We start from the raw sequence: 17,964 nt of genomic DNA on the forward strand, positions 1-17,964 counted from the left end.
GTCGAAACATGGATAATACTTGTACCCTTTGCTTACTCAGTCACAGTGGCCTTGGGCTTGAGCTAGGCAGAGACTGGGCAGTGGAGTAATTGAAGAATGATGTGTGGCTTGGAAAGCATGTTATTTTCTTTGACCTTTAAACTCTTTCACAGTAGAATCTCAGGAACCTCAGCCTCCAGGCCCCTCCTTTCTCCTGGCAGTTTAGGGAGTTAATTCATTCTTGCACTCTCTGCACTGATAAGGCCTTCTTTCCCTGCAGCCTACCATTCTACACTGACATTTAGGGGCTTCCCATGTGACAACTGCAGCTTAACTACCACTGCCTGTGATTCTACTGGTGTCACCATCATCTCTGAGGGAGTTGTGTATTCAAATACCAATGAGCTTCACTATTTATTTGCTGTGTGGTATTGAATAAGCACAATAACTTCTCTGAGCCTCAAGTCCCACACATAGTAAAAGAGTTAATAAGAACCCACCTAGGACTACTGCCAGGATTACATTACATTATATTAAAGTGTACATTTTTGGGGGCTGCTGCTGAAGCATTTTGAAATCCCTATTGTTGCTGCTAGGTCTTTCGCAGTGCAGCCTCTCATTTCTGTGGAGTCCCATCTTGAAGGCTCTTGGACAGAGACCCCTTGCCATATTGTGCAGGATATATGAGTGACATCACTATGTACTACGCTCAATAATGTTTTTTTCCAGTCAATACTAAACCATTGTCCCCCGAAACACATTTTGTCTCTGTCTTGCCCCATTAAATTCTCTTCATACAGAGTATGTTCTTTCCTGAAACAGGAAGAAAGCATTTTAGTTCTAAATTTGCCCTCAATATTTAAAGTTCGCACCATTTTCCTGAAGAGATCAGTGGGGCTCTGGGCAGCCAAACTTCTGAGGCCTCAGTTTCCCTGAGGTGAAAATATGCATGAAGGTGCTCCACACCCCCTTGATCCTCAATCTGTATTTATATAAAGCAGATACTCCACCTAGGCCCATCCAACCTAGGCCACACCAAAGGGGAACATGTCCATGATAATAAACTGCAAAGAGTTCCTTTATTTGGTGTTAGGGTTTGAACCCAGGGGTTTGTACTTGCTAGGCAGGTGCTCTACCCTTTGAGCTACACCCCCAGCCCTCTTTTGCTTTAGTTATTTTTCAGGTAAGGTCTTGCTGTTTTTGTTAGGGGCTGTCCTCCTTAGAATGTACTCTTCTTACCTACACTTCTCAAGTAGCTAGGGTTAAATCGTGCACCACCATACCCAGCTTGTTTGTTGAGATGAGGGTCTTGCTAATTTTTTGCCTAAGCTTGCCTCAAACCAAGATTCTCCTGATCTCCACCTTCCAACTTGGACTGCAGGCAGAAGCCACCACACCCAGTTTCTTTACAGCACAAAACTGTTTATTTTAAATCCCAAGCTCTCCTAGTACATCAGCTGTCAGCTGCTATTAACTAAACTATAAGCATCTTAGGGGTGGAAGATGCCTAATTATTTTTTCAAAGCACCTAGTAGAGGATTTTTTGCCTATAGATGAGTGTAAGTGTTTGTTTAATTGGACTGGATACATCAATCAGAGCAGCAAAAATATTTTATAACCTACCTGCTATGGGCCAGGCTTTATGATGAGTGGTAGAAATATGAAAACATGGCACAGTGATAGGCTTCATTTACTAATATAAATAAAGTAAAATGAGGACTCAGAAGCAAGAACACTTAATTCTACCTGGTGGGCGAGGGAAAAACAACAAAGAAAAAGAAATTAGATCTGGGTTATATGCAATGTATAGGATTTCTTGGAAGAGAAGTCTATGGTAAGAACATGTCAATAGAAAAAAATAACATAAAAAGCCTTGAAGGCACAAAGGAACATAGTTTTCAAGGAACTGAAATTAATTCAAGGTCTAGCTCTAGCCAGGTTATAAACATGGCCATACAGGGAGAGTAGGGATGAGGCCAGAGAACAAGGTAGCTGCCAAAGAACCATATGCAGTCATGTTACTGAGTTTGCACTTGCTTCTGGGAGCAAATTGGAAATCAATGAAAGTTCTGAAACCTGGTAGAGATGCTGGATTATGAGTTGATAGTGCAGACAGAGGAGAAAGAAAAGAATATCAGTTGTATTACTGCAATCACATGACAACAAAGACAAGGGCCTGTAAATAGCAATGACAATGTATGATAAAAGCTGTGACAACAGGGTGCACTGAGGGCTAGAAGAATAAGGGACAAGTGATATCTGTTCATAAAGGTTTCAGGGAAGTGTTTACCAGGAGATATTGTTTGAGCTGAGACTTGAAGTATAGGTGTCTACCAGGATGACAAGGTGACAAAAAGGCCTGTGTGGAGGAGGAAATAATATGTGCAGAGTCACTGACACATAAGTAGTGATGATCTAGTCAAGGAGCAACAAATAGTTTACTAGAATGAAGCTTCAGATGCAAGTTTGTGGGTTGCTTTGAAAATAAAGCTAAAAAATCAGTAGAATTTGGAAAGTACATGACCTTGATTGCAAGGGGCAATCCATTTCATTTGGATTGACTGGTCAGCTCTGCTTCAAGAAGGCTCCCTTGGAGGGGGATGTGAAGGTTAGATGAGAGTGGTGAGGGTGCAGCAGAGACAGGTGGATTGCTATTGCCATAGAACTGCTATGAGATGGTAAGGTAGATAAGGGTGGAGAGAGTGGAGATGAGAGAAATGTGAGACACAAAATGATAAAAAGATACAGTGGCTTTAGTAATAGGAGGGTGTGACTTGTGAACAAGAGGGGAGAGTTAGACATGATAGAGATTTTTCGGGTTGGGAAACCAAGTAGCTGGCAGAGTCATTCACTGAGCAATGGAAGATGGTGGGGAGCAAGGTTTGGGAGAAAGCGGCAAGTCTGTTTGGGATGTGTTGCATTTTAGTGTCCAAGGGATGTTCTGGTGCTGAACCTGCTTCTGAGGCTGAGCTAGAGATCTCCAAGAGTGGGGAAATGGATTCCATTCTGGAAGGGTACTAGTAAGAATAGGATGTCTTCAATTAGCAAAGACAGAGGAACCAGGAGCTATCTGCTGCCCTCAAGTCTCTCTCTCTCTCAGCTATGGTCAACGCATCCACAAAGGGCAACCTATTCATCCCTGCCTTCCTGAGAATAGCAGTTCCAAAGGCTCCAGCTAGGCCCAAAGACCAAATTGTTTCTTGCTTCTGGGCTGGGGCCTTGGCCAGACCTGTATTTCTTTAGATTCTCTCCATGCTTTTGTAGATGCTTGGCACTAGATATGTCCTGCATCTTCTCCAACGCTCTGTTCATAAGATGAGCTGCTTCAAATATGCTGGTCATTGTTCAATGATGTAAAACCCTAAGCACTGGTTCCTGACACATAATCGCCACTTCCTAAGTGTTAACTATCACAATGAGGTCCATCTCTTTGAGAGTTAGTTTCCTCATCTGTAAAGTAGGTAATTATTGTACAAACTCAAGTGTATTGTAAATAAACACATATTAAAAAGAAAATATTACATGGAAAACACTTAGCACAGTATCCACCATAACAGAATTTTTTTTATTACTATTAATAATAAACATTAACACAGAACATAACAAAATTCCAAAAGACCTACAAATTTTGTTGTCTAGCCTCTCTTACTTCTGAAACCATGTGTATTTTGCATCTATATGAAAGATCTCTCTACTTACTACCATTTTTATCCTTTCTACAAATCCCCCCAAAATAACAACAAAAGCCTCAACTCCCAAAACGAACAATCACACAAACACAAAGCCACTCCCTCCTTATGCCTATCTTCACTTACCTGCTAGTGTTCCTTCTACTCCAGCAATGATTGCTGGACTGTGGGGAGTGTTCTGGTGTGACATTACCCACTCATCCAGAACTTTCTTTGTTCTCAGTTCAGGCCCAGCAGAATAAGAGTCCCATAGTGGAGATCTCAATCATATTGCAGGCACAAGATCTTCCAACTCATGAGTTTCCTCCTGGGGCCATGATTTGACCCATGTGAGGGCAGTCTTTGGTTAGTGTGCCCCTGTGGGAAGAAGTAGAATTGCAGTGTGGGGTCTTGGCATTCTTGCCACCTCAGCAAGAGCTTGAAACTCAGAGAGGCCAGTTGAGGGACAGAAGCTCACTTTGTGACTTTTCTTGTGAACCTGGCCCAGGCAAAGTGCAGAGGACTTGCACTCAGCTCACCATTATTGACCCTGAGGTCCACCAGTTGGCCAAGTTCACCTATTCTTGATGACAAGATATCTTTGAGAATGAAGGTCACTGAGGTTATGCAGCCAAAAAACATTTTCTGCCTGCTGTGGGTTAGGTTTCACAACTGTGTTCCCTGTTTACCAGAAAAAGTCCAAATTGGACTTTCAGTGCAAACTTTTTACCACCATGTCTTGCTTTTGTCTTGCTTCCAGTGGGCTCTCCCCGAAGTCCTGTGAATAAGACCACCTTGACCCTGATCAGCATCACCAGCTGTGTGATCGGCCTCGTGTGCTCTTCCCATGTCAGCTGCCCTCTTGTCGTCAAAATCACCCTGCATGTCCCTGAGCACCTGATCGCTGATGGTGAGCCCATCCTTTCAAGAGTGTGACTTCCTTTCCTAAAGAGGGAGGTTTTCAGGTTGAGCAAAGGACAGAGGAGCCAAGGGCCACTGCTTCCTATTACTATAGTTGGGGACAGGGAGTTTGAATAAACCCAAATAAGATTTAGGACAAGATTTGATTGCCTATAGATGAACTAAGAAAACAGGTTAAAAACAAGTTGAACAGATCACCTCCTTTTCCCTTTTTGTTTGTTTTTAAATAAACCTGATCTTTGTAGAGAAATGCAGAGCACACTGGCTAAGGTGAGTAGACAACAAGATTTTCTTAACCATTGAGAAGAAAGAGCTAAGTAGAGTAGTAAAGATGTAGAGTAGTAGAGATGTTTAAGGATTAGCCATGCTTTGGCTTACTTTGCACAGGTGAGAATACCTAATTGCAGTAATTTGCTATAAGCCTAGAACTCGGAAGCAATAATTTACTTTCATCCAGGGGGACCCCAAAATAATGAGGGAGTAATATAGGTTCTGAGAGTCCCTGAATCATTTAAGCCCACACCACCTAATTGACTTGTTAATGTCTGTTTTCTCAGTTGCTGTAAGGCCGAAAACAGGTGGGGACTGCTTGCAGTGCTAGAGGGCCTGCTATTTCATGGCAAGAGAAGACAGGCAGCAGGTCCCTGTTCCTTGGACAAGTGCCAGAGCCTGTGGCTGGGTGTGATGAAGCTGTGCCGTGGCCATCACAGAGCTTCTCTGTACCTGTATCTCTTATGAACACTCTGGCAAGATGGGATGGGGCAAGGCAGTGGGGGATGGTGTAGCTAAAAGGCTGAATATTCCTGGCCTCACAGCAGTTCATGTGACAGCCAAATCTCCATCTGCTGCTCCCTTGGTCTGGTACTAATGACAGGCTAGGACTGGTGGGAATAATGACTTTGGATCGGGACTTAACTCTGTCTTCAGTGAGTTGTACATGTGTATTGCATGCACACACATGGACATGCTTCCTCTCTTTCACCCTGCAGGGAGTCGCTTCATCTTGCTGGAGGGGAGCCAGCTGGATGCCAGTGACTGGCTGAACCCTGCCCAAGTGGTTCTCTTCTCTCAGCAAAACTCCAGCGGGCCCTGGGCCATGGACCTTTGTGCCCGGCGGCTCCTGGATCCCTGTGAACACCAATGTGACCCCGAAACTGGTAGGCGGGAGCACCGGGCAGCGGGTAACTGTCAGAGAGATCATCCCTCTTGCAATCACTCCTTGAAAACTCAGACCATCTCTCCCAACTCTGCAGTCCCATTGCCATCTCATGCCTAGATTGCGCAAGCTGCCAGCATGTGGTTGGGCCACTGAGCATGATAATGTGCAGTCATCTCCTGACAGAAGCCTGGGCAAGAAGCTAACTGTAGTTAGTTCTATGGGTTCCATAGCCCATTTGAAATCCAGTTAGTGGATGTCTAGCTACTGGGGCTCAGCATTGTATGATTATAAAATTAATGCATGTTTATTACAGAAAATTTGAAAAAAATTAGAAGAGTATATAAAAGCAAATGTAGTCATCTATATTTCTATCTCCTGGATATATCACTTTAAAATTTTTACATCTTCCCTTCCACTCTCTTCTCTATGCATGATTATTAGAGGCTTCCTTGAAGTGTACTAATTCTGGTAGTTTCCCTGCCTTTTTCACAAGTTTTCCAGAATCATTAAATAATCCTCAATAATTTTAACAATCATTTGGTATTCCATTGTATGTCTATATCATAGCACATTTAAATAGTTCTCTGTTATTTGACATTTAGAATGCTCTAAATTTTTTATTTTTATACATACTATTAAAATGAACATCTTTCCACATAAATGCAGGGCACGTGGGAAGTTATTTGTTATTTTCTTCAGCTGAGTCTTAGGGATTACTGGGCAAAGAATATAGACATCTTTTTTTATTGTTCTGCGGGGTGAGGGTGCATTGTGACATTTACAAAAGTTCTTACAATACATCCAATATGAAGTAGAGACATCTTTTAAATGTGTTATACTATGAAAGGGGCAAGGGAGGCTCTGGGTAAGGACCGGGTTCAGGCATGACACGAGTTAGAGCATGACACGAGTTAGAGCAGTTCCACTGCTCCCAGAACTTCAGCATGTCCAGGAGCACACACTTTTTGTTTTTGTTTTTGTTTTCCTTCCTGGCAGAACTGGGAATTGAATTTAGAGCTTGGAGCTTTCTGAGCAAGCATTCTACCACTTGAACCATGGCCTCAATCCTTTTGCTTGTAGTTTGGTTTATGAGCTTTTGCTTGGGTTGGTCTTGTACAGTGATCCTTCTACCTCCCAAATAGCAGGGATTACAGAAGTTGGACACCATGCCCAGCAAGAGCACAGATCTTTATTTCACTTTGTACTTTAGTTGCTGAGGGAGTTCGTTGTTGTTATGAAGATCTGTTTATAGTAGATTGAGTATCATGGGTCAGTACTTCCCAGAATTGTAGGATGCCTTACAGCAAAGGCAAGGGAGAAGATGATATCAAAGATCTTCAAGCAAAACGTGGCTGGAGTCAGGGGCCAATCCTCAAGCCATTTGTCTAAAACATACACCTCCCACATCACACACACACACGCGCACACACACACACACACACGTGCATCTTCAGGCACCAAGGTGGAAGGATCACATTAGCAATTGAGTCTAAGACATCTAATTCTTGTTTGCTGTTTCAATTCACGACTAAATCTCTTTGGGAGAGTAGCAGGTAACAGGGACATCTAAAGTTCACGTTCTTAGGTTTTAGTTATTTTATGTGGGCCCATCACAGAGATTCTAGGTCCCCATATGGAGGAGAAAGTACAGCATTTTAAACATCTGATGTCTAAGACTGTGCTTACTTGCTGCTCCTCCCACGCTGTCAGGCAAACACCAAACCAAACAGATGGGCCGTGCACCATGCCCAAAAGCTAGTGTGCTCAGAAGAAATTAAAAAGAGCTAATCTCACAGGTGGGGCCTCTCCATGCAACTGAGCCAGTCTTTGGTACCCTCATTCTCCAGCTGGTTTGGATTAGGAGGATTTAGGACAATCTTAGCTGGTAAACTCACTTTTGAGAGAAACATGATCTCCAGAGACCTTGGATGCTTCCACTTAGGTTCTAAGGAACAGGAAGCACCCACAATTACTTGTGAAAGAAAGGGCTTGGTGTTCTATACTTGGAGGGGGTCTTAGTAATGAATTTCCTCCTTACTTTTCATCAACTTTGGAATTCCTGGAGAAGTCATTTGACTTGCCCAAAGCCCCATGGCTATCTAAAGCAAGAGTCTGTTTTTAATCTATTATGATCAGAGCTGAAGTGGGATTCTCAAGGGTTGTTTAATTTCCCCAGGCATGTCAGATCCAACATACTTGTCACTCAAAACTACTTAGGCAACACCCGCTACTGAGCATTCCTGTTCCGTGTGCCAGGAAGCTGCTTGTCTATAGTGAAGTTTTCCTGTCAACCCTTTAGTCCCTTCCAGATGTCTCATTTCTAATCCATCCTAAAAATGACTTTGGGAAGCTCCTCCCCTGCAAATGGCTTCCCAGTATCTGTGACAACTAATGAATTTCCAACTGGAAAACCATGGAGGGAGACTAAAAATAAGAACCCAAACCCCACGGCAGAACTAAGGTGCAACATCTTCATTTGGGGTAGCAGCTGAAAAATGATGCTGCAAATCTTTTATTTCATTAATGCTGTAATTGGAACCTCCCCACCCCCGCCCTGCTTCTTTCTGCACATGGGATGGTGTGGTCATCCCACACACTCATCAGTAAAAACTTTATCGCCTCCCACACTCCATCCTAGAGCCTTTCTCCAGAGAGCTGAGTGTGGGAATTGGCTTCAAGTCAAGTTGACGTTATTTTTGCAATCCTCCAACTACTAGCTTACTTGGAAATGTCAGAGTGTTGGGACATGTGCTTTCCCAGCCGTGCTGAGGGGTCTGCCCATATGGATGTATAGGGCTGTGCAAATGCACTTGTATACTTTTACACACACACATATACACACACACACAAGCACAAAAACACAGATGCTCAGTCATTGCAGAGGAGCAGCCCCCAGTGCCTGGAGCTCTTCTCAGGCAGCCCTCCTAAACTGTACTAGAGCTAAGCTGTGTTTATCCATCACTTGCACAGTGCTCCACAATACCAGTTATAGGGAGACAAAAATGGACTCCTAAAGATGCCCACATCCTAATCCCCAAATCTGTGGATGTGTTGTGTTGCATGACACAACATGCAATAGAAGGTGAAAATTGCATGTGGAATAGACATTGCTAAACAACTGCCTTTACAATGGGTGGTTGCAATGTAATCACAAGGGTCCCTAGAGGTGGAAGAAGAGGAAGTCAGAGTGATGTGATGTGATAAGGACTCAACCAGGCTTTGTGGATGGAGGTAGAGGCATAGCCCAAAGAATGAAGGCAGCCTCTAGAAGATAGAAAGGCAAGAAAACAGATCCTCCCTTACAACCCCCAGAAAGGAGCACAACCCTGTAAACACCTTGACTGTAGCTCCGAGAAACCCATGTGAGACTTCTGGTCTATAAAACCATGACATAATAAATTGATATTGTTTTAAATCACAAAGTTTAAGGTAATCTTTTCCTGATGTCATAGACAACTAAGATACCAAGGTAGGCGAGAAAAGACAGAGAGATAGAACAAGCCTGTTGTGCTTATTCGCCCTCTTCCTTTGACTGTATTTGAATTTGAACTCAGGGACCTGTGATCAGTAGGCAGGCATTCTGCCACTTGAGCCATGCCCCTAGCCCTTTTTGCTTAAGGTATTTTTCAAATAGGGTCTCACCTGTATGCCTGGCTGGCCTGACCATCATTCTCCTTATTTATGCTTTCTGTGTAGCTGGGATGACAGGTGTACACTATCATGCTCAGTTTTTCTTATTGATTGAGATGGAGTCTCATTAACTTTTTTGTTCCAACAGGTTTCGAACTTTGATCCTTCCTATCTCTGCCTCCTGAATAGCTAGAATTACAGATGTGAGACACCTCCCCTGGCTATCCCACTCTTTTTATCTCCCCATCCCAATTTATAGACCTTTTAAGGCTCTATAGGGACCTATGAAAGAACTGGAGCTAGAGTAAACTTTCTAATGCCTTTTCAGTCCAGACTCTTTCCATTTACATTCTAGTGACATACTACCTGGGAGGGATGGACTGTACTTGGCGCTTATAGTCCAGTGCCTGGAATATAGTAGCCATTAGCAAAGTCTCCTATAATCATCTCAGGCCCACAAATCTTCTGATCATGTGTGGGTATACCTGAGAAGTGACAGGCATGTAACCCAAGGTTTGTGTGTCTTTTTCAATTTCTGCTAAGCACTGTGACTCTCTTTTAGCAGGTCTCTACCTATGACAAGTTGTGATCCTCATACTTGGTTGTTTGGTGACTCAGGATGCATATGTCAGCCTCCTGACAACTTTAAAAAACATATTGTAACCCATCTCTCCACTGTCTTGCCATGTCAGGGGAACCAGGGAAAACTAGTTTTTAGTAAAAAAAAAAAATTACAAAGGACAGATAATGTTTATTAAAAGCTTGCCATGTATAAATCACTGCTTTACTTATGTAATTGAGGCTCCACAATAAATGCTATGAAGGAAACAGGATTTCTATCCCCATTTTACAGAAATGTTGACGAACTAGCCTAAGAACACTTGCCTAGTTAAATAGTCCAGGTGGACTTCAAACTCAGGGTGTCTGACTCTAGAACACACGCTGCTGGTCATTTTGCAACTCATCTCCCTCAGCTTCCCTTTTAGAAGTGAACCAGGTTTGGAGACTTACACTGTTCCCCTTCCCGGTGGCCGCAGAGAGCCTCAGCCCTCTAAGAAGCTCTTTACCAACTGCACACTGACATTCTGTCCTGGATCCTCTCAGTTTAGCCTCCCTACGCGTGTCTCTGGTCAGGCTGAGCTAACTGCAAAGCACTAACGCTATGTGGCACAGGGCCCCACTGGATCCTGCCAGAGACTGTCTTTTCCTGCATTTTCTAAAGGTTTTCTTGTGGCTCTATGTTTGGGCTTTGTTTTTTGATGGAAATGCAGACTACCTGGTTTCAGGGACTTTTGTATCTACTCCATTCCTAGCCTTTGTTCTGCCACATGAGCAGCTGTGGAGGCTTTGAACACCAAAATTTCACAGCCCTATCAGTTCTGGCCACAGACCCTCATTGCCCTTTTCAAGATATGTGGCTTTTATGGGTCTGCAAGGAGCACAGGCTTCCAAGCTAAATCAAGTTTTAGTCTGTATCCAAGATGTTCACTGAAATCCCTTCTTTCCCAGATCTTTCTACAGGCCAGACCCAACCATGTAGAAATGTGTAAACCTGCTGAGGGGCATTGGGCCAAGCTTCCAGACAATCTAGCTCTCTTCCCCTTTGCTTGCTCTGAGCCCTGTCTCTCTCTCTCTAATCTTCCCTGGGTTTTGATTAACCCAATTTGGCAGGATAGCTCAGTCCTGGTATTGTTCTTATACCTGGATTACCCACTCATTCCCAACTCGGTTTTGTGGCTCCATGACAGCACCTTCCTTCAGGATGAGCCTTCTCCTTCCCCTCTCAGAGCTGTGTAGGGCTATTTGGCCTTGGACCTGTCTCTTGCCCAGTGTCTCCATAGGGGAGGGATATTAGATAATTAGGTAATGCTACCCAAGTCCAGATGTCTTACAAAGATTTCCCTTTATAGACAAAGCACACCCAATTCCATTTAATAAAAGTCAATGGATACCTGAAACAGAGAGATGACTCAGGGTTTTTGGCCCTGACCTACATTTACTTCGTGACAAACTCATGGTGAGCCTTGTCACACTTAAGGAATACTGGCTTCAAGGTCTTTCTTAATCCTTGGATGAGATGCCCCAGTAGAATCAGAAATGGTCAAAGGCACTATTCACCGTACAAGGTGGCTCAAGGCATTTGCCCTCAGTGTACTAAGCACAAACCAGGAGTGCTGGTCTCCAGACCCTGAGTGGTCATCTCTTGACAGGCTTTTTCTTTCTGGGAGTGTGGTTGACTAAGTACCTCCTGCAGGGCACACTCTCCTGACTGGGCACCTCTCCGTGGCCATGACAAGTTTCTCCTTTGGATTCCTATGTACACCACCACAGAGTCTGCGCCTCATGTGTTCCCCGCCATCTGTCACAGCAGATGCGGAGCCTGTAACACTTCTAGCTTAGGAGGGCATCCAACACCCTTGTGGGGTCTTTAAAATTCACAGCTAACAGTCGGAGCTTGTGCTTGCACGAACCCCTCTTAAAGTTAAGATTTAGCAGTTGGTTGCCATAGCAACTTTCTTCATCATGTCTGAACTCCTTCAGTGGAGATGGCCAAACTGATTTTGAGGAGGAATACAGAAGAGGGAAGTTTGGTGGGTTCAGGAAATGAGGATCTGTTGAGAGGCAAATTTCATATAGCCTCATACTCTAGCTTGATACTTTGAAATTTTCTGTTTCTCTGACTTTGGGCTGCATATGCCATTATACAGAGAAAAGCTTTGTCTGTTGTCAGCAGTGTGTCCCCCCCACATGGTAATGAGTGATGGAGACCTCATAAGGAGATAATGACCATGAAGGCAATTTGAGAAGGTAAATGTGCTATACAAATGGTAGGTATTGCCACCATTAGGAGAATAGGGCTCTGCTTGAACTCTGAGGTGTTACTGCATTTATTTTTACATGTTTTCTGGTAACCAGATATCAAATGGGGAAGAGGACTCCCTGTTTTGTCAATCCTTAATTCTAGGCAAGGTGTCCAGCCAAGATCATTCTAAGAGTCAGAGTGATATGTTTGACAGCCTCCTGAGGTTACTTCCTTTTTTTTTTTTTTTTTCAATACTGGGGACTGAACCCAGAGCCTTGCTCTTACTAAGTAGGCAAGCACTCTACTACTGAGTTACATTCCCAGTCTTACTTCCTGTTTTTCTTTTAGCATCTTAGTCATGCCTAATCATTCACATGGACAATCAGGAGAGCATCTTTCCCTAAGGGAAAATATATTTGAACCCTTAACCAGTTAATTGGCTTAGATATCTGCATCTTGGGAAGGGTGGTATCTATAAACTTAAGGTACACCCACCCTTTAATAAAATTTTTCCATGCTTGGTATTTATGAAAGACCTACTCTTTTTTGTTGTTGTTGGGAGGATCTAAACTTGTTCCTAACCTGTGTAGCTTGAAGTCTAGGGTCCATGCTTCCTTTGGAATTGATAAGGCCTGAAGCTGGGCTCCTAGTACATTCCTTCTTATACTCTCCCCTGGTATTTGCCTTCTTTATCTTTTTTATTTTTTCCTTTTATCAGAGAAGCAGACTTCATTGGCAAGCTTTGCCATCAAACCCCTTATTTCAAACTGTTTGCCTATGCTTCACTCATAGCATCCAGACCCATTTCTAGGTGCAGCTTAGTACCACTGAAGCCAGTGAATTTGCACCTATTGAGGCTCAGTACTCTCCATCATAACTCACAATATGGAAGTCAGAGTTTGCCATACAGGAAACAAAGTACTGCCCTCTAATATTCTGTGGATTTTTCACTAAGAAGCTATTAACTTACACTCTACTCCTCAGCACATTGAGTTCAGCAGGTGTGGAGGAAGAAATTTGCTGTGGCCTGGTAGTGAGGCTCTAATACACAATCGTTTATAGGTCAATCTTTAAGTGAACACATGAGCTATGATCTTATCAAAAACCCCCTTTCTCATACTATTCACATGCTTCCCTTTTATCTATGAGGCCTCCCTACTTCATTTTTATTGGGTTTTATCTTCAGAAAGAAGAAATAGTATGCAAAGCTAGTATTCTATTTATATCCTTCATAAGTGTCTCTTCCTTAGGAGATAAAGAAACTGTACCTATTATCTTCTGAGAGCATGGCACCTTTATAAATTTGTCAATTTGTATTTACAAATTTCAGAAATCACACTCTGTTATTTTACTGTTATAAGTTAAGCAACCAGCCACTACAAGAATAAAAACAGGTTTTTTTTTTTTTTTTTTTTTTTTAGTGTAACTAGCCTCAATCGTTTGGGGATGAAGGAAGCAGCAACTAGTTTCCTCAAGATCAATAGAGCAATGATTGTTAATCTTGTGGAGGTCTTGGATTTGTTTGTATATCAGATGAATACTATACATCCCTGCCTTGGAAAAATGTATTTACACACATAGATACCTTTGCATTCAATTTCAGAGGGTTTTTGGATCTCTTGGTATACCAATGGAAGAACTAATGATAATGAAGAATAATAATGTCCTAAACAAATATAAAGTTATAGATGAGACTTCTGTTTGCCAGCTCCAAGATAAGTAATCATTTTCACTTAAAAGCTAAAACTCAGAGTTCCTATGTTCTGTGGACAAGCAGCAAGGCATGGTGGGAAAAAGTCTGGATTCAGACAGATGTAGATATAAATATTTATTATGCCATTTACAAGCTGTTTAAAAATTTTAGACAATTTTTCAAACCTCAATTTCCCCCATCAGCATAATATAGTTAATAATGTCTACTTTTGAAGAGTCTTAAAAATATTTGATGAAATAGGTCACATATACAGTCTTTAAACATTTACCAATCACTTACTAAGTAAATTTTAGTACACCAGGCATTTAGAAAATGAATACGCAAAGCCTTTTCCTCAAAGAATTGTTGGTCTTTGTACTTACGGAAGATATACAATAGGTGCATTGTGGAAGTTAGATTCCTCCACTAGAGAAAATCAGCATGCACTGGAAAATAGAGATTAGCGGTGTCTTCATTCATGTGGGCAGTGAAGAGGGGATGTGTGACATAGCGGGATGTATTGTGTCATTCGTGCTACTATTGGAGTCAGAGTTCAATCTGAACATTTCATATGAATTTTCTCAGACACAGACATGTTAATTTATTCACTCATATTTCTCTTTCTTCTTCTTTACCCTGCTTCAAAGGGGAATGTCTCTGCTACGAAGGTTACATGAAGGATCCAGTCCATAAGCACCTTTGCATTCGGAATGAATGGGGGACAAACCAGGGGTAAGTGTGGGGATTGCAGGCTAGCCAGGTCCCATGTCACCACTCCCTCTCATGGATATGACAGACATGACGGGTAGCAACTGCCTGTAGAGGAACAGAGCTAATGGGTGACTATATTCTGAACAGTGAATGGGTAAAAATGTCACTCTATATTTCCAAATTTATACCATCCCAGTGGCGTCCATCTCATCTTTGTCTCCATTCATGAGTCAAGAAATGATGCTTCTGACTCGCAGGCCTGCAGCCTCCAGCTAGGATCTGAAAATCAAGCTGTCCCTCTCTTCCTTTTCACACCACTGCCAGCCATGAGGATTCCACAGGCAGAGCTTAGCTGGTGATTTTGTTGGAGACACACAAGCCTCACAGACTCTGCTTAGCTCTCTCAGAGCTTGACTAACCCTGCAAGACTGACATGAGTAGAAACTTGTTGTCACCAACTGTCAGCAGGGGTGAAATGCAAAGATTGGGGAATACCCTGTGTTAAGTAAGACAATTTTTGCCTGATACCAGTATCATTTCTCTGCTTTTCTCCAAGCACACATGACCAGGACAAAGTAATTACTTTAACTTTTTCTTTTATTGCTTTTTACATTTTTGAGTGTTTTTATTGTAACAAAACATGCATAACCAAATTTACCATTTCAGTCATTTTTAAGTGTGAAATTCAATGGCATTACATAAATCCAAATTTCTCAGCAGCTATCACCACTATCCATCCCATGTTGCTTTTTAAAAGCAACTTCCCACCTAGTTTTAGATGCTGTGAGTTGCTTTCTGAATTGGCTGGGTTGTGGAGGAGAGTGGGAGGAGAAAAGGATCAATAAATGCTAACTAATAATAGCGGCCAATGAAACAGGAAAAAACTAGAAAGAAATCAAGGCAAAAGGCATCTTGGTGAGTGATTAGATACAGGTTTACAGTCTGATAAGGTAGGAAAAAAAAAAAAACCACATCATTTCAGACATTGCCATTGAGGCATGGAGGACTCGCATCCCTGAGGTCAGTGATCAGCCCCTTGTATGTGATTCTGATGAGACCAAACCTAGAATATTGAATGTAGTTCTGGACTCTCAAAGCAATAAATATGGTGACAAATGTGTGAGAGTTTGGAGAAGAGCAATAAAAGTGATGGAAGAGCCCAAGGGAGTGATTTATGATAAGGGGATAGACGAACTCAACTCTGAGGACTTAGCCAGCCAATGACTAGTCAAGGCATGATAGATGCCCATAGATGTTAGAAGAGGACAAATGTTCTGGAACGGGTTGAAGTTGAGGGATAAGGACAAGAGGAAATGAAGTTGGGGAAAAGAAATCTGAGTTACAGGTCAGCAAACTTTGGGAAGTCAAAGTGCTGTGAAGTTTTTGTGTTAGTGAAAATGCAGGACTGCTCAGTTTCCACTGAATTGGAGCTCATATCAGCAGCCCACCAAATTTAGAGAAAGGTGTTTGCAGAAGGGTAAATACATATGAGGTGGTCTGTTATTGAAAGATGGGTGAGACAGGCAGAGGAATTGGTTAATAGATGTCAAGTGGAATATGAATTCAGAGTGCCATTTGATATTTAAATTCTGCATAGCTCCCTAACTTGCTTAACCCCTGAAATGTTTGCACAGTTGCTCTGGAGCTGACACTTTAGCTTATGTGATGACTGAGAATCTCAGTTGGCCATGATTCTTACTGAGTAAAATACATTAAAAGGGTGATGGATAACTACTTCTCTTTTTGCCTGAAAACTTGCTGCTGAAGGAAACAGCTAGAAAATATCATTTCATTTTTTTCCTGAATGATCTGGCTTTCTGCAGTGATTGGATTGGGTGGTTAATTGCTCAAGCCTCCATTTCCCTAGCCCTGTAGACTGATCATGTGAGGATAGGACTGACTTTACTTGGTAATTGCAAAGCCTTTGTCATTCCCTCTGGCTATGTGTAGAGACAGTCTTAGGATGTAGACAAGAGCCTTGGGGGAACAGTACAGGCCCCAGCATTGTGTCATCTAGGCCAAGACAGGCTAAAGCACTGAGCTGCAGACTGACAAGAACGTTAGCCCCGGGAAATAGACAGGGAGACTTAATCTGTCATTTCCATCTCTAATTTCCATTATTCTATGATCGTCACTGTCTACGAGGTCTCATTTTGGACACTAATAAAATAATGGAGTGACTGTTAGGAAGAAAAAAAAGGAAACTTGACTTTCTTGAGGATAATGGAACCAAGAATGATAAGCAGTGTGAGTTTATGTTTTTAAAACAGCGCCAGACAAATGGCTGCATTTTTTTCCTCCTAAAATGACAAGATAAGTGAAAAATAGAAAATGCCATGCATCTTGATTTAAATCAGAGATCTGATGCCATGTTTCTTTAGATGATGCCCACAAAATTAATAAAAATTAGTTTAAATGTAAAGACTGTCACTTGAATTGAAAACTGTCTGGCAGATTGCCAAATAATGATACATTTGGTAGGTATTATGGAAAAATCAATGGTAGGCCTGATTTTCCTGAAATTTTAATTAAATATTCCAGAAGGGGAAGGTAAGTAGCTCATGTGTTTTTTTTTTATTGGCATTAAGATAACTGGAACTTCTTTTGAGGTAGAGCAACGAAACCCTAGGCTATTGTGAGAACAATCGAGGTTGATATACCAGGAACCATTCATGACTTCTAGACAAGGAAGAAAATTAATCAAGGACACTAATACAAAAAGTTACAAATGGATGATTCCATGAGGCAGAGGAGTTACACCTGCAACTTTATGCAGCTTTTGCTAGCTCTCTAGTTGGCCTAATTCTATGTGCACATGTGCATATGTTTGTTTGTGTGTGCATGTGTGTTTATGTGCATACAACTGTTTTGTGAATGTAAGTGATGTGTGTGTTAACGAATTTGTTATAGGTTTCCTTTTACCCTTACATTTTCTCATTTATTCTCCCACTCATTCATGCTTTCAACTAATATTTATCCCATTACTATTCTCACCCAAAGTATGTTAAATTGCTATCCTTAAGAAGAAGATGCAGTCCTGATCTGAACAAACTAATAGTCTACATAGGCTGATGGGAATATAACAAATAACTAGAGTGAATTCTAACAGCCATCAAAATAAAGGTGTGAGCAAAAGTCTATGACATTACACTTTAATGCATGACTTATGTGATGTTGAAGAATCTGGAACGGGGTTTCATGAAAAGATTGGATTTGAGCTGTTCTGTTTGACAGGAAACAAAAGTTATTCTAAGTGAAGGGAACAGTAAGTAGAAAGGCATGGAGACATAAGAAGCATGGTTTACCTAGGAGTGGTAAATAAATGGCTCAGTGTAGTTTAAGAATGTCATTTACAGAGACAGGAAAAAAGGGTAAGGTGGGTAATAGAGGGGTTTTTTTT

General features: G+C 41.9%; 1 protein-coding gene across 1 annotated transcript in view; it reads left to right on the plus strand.

Moving 5' to 3' along the window:
* The window catches only part of Astn1 (astrotactin 1), a 317,866-nt gene that overhangs the window by 135,045 nt on the left and 164,857 nt on the right, over positions 1-17,964 (plus strand). Inside the window, exons 6-8 of the mRNA XM_074047397.1 lie at positions 4,408-4,557; positions 5,558-5,725; positions 14,501-14,585. Coding sequence (XP_073903498.1) covers positions 4,408-4,557; positions 5,558-5,725; positions 14,501-14,585 — 403 coding nt within the window. The remainder of the gene's footprint in view (positions 1-4,407; positions 4,558-5,557; positions 5,726-14,500; positions 14,586-17,964) is intronic.

The sequence above is a fragment of the Castor canadensis genome, chromosome 11, assembly GCF_047511655.1.
Source record: "Castor canadensis chromosome 11, mCasCan1.hap1v2, whole genome shotgun sequence".
In the NCBI taxonomy this organism is placed as follows: Eukaryota; Metazoa; Chordata; class Mammalia; order Rodentia; family Castoridae; genus Castor; species Castor canadensis.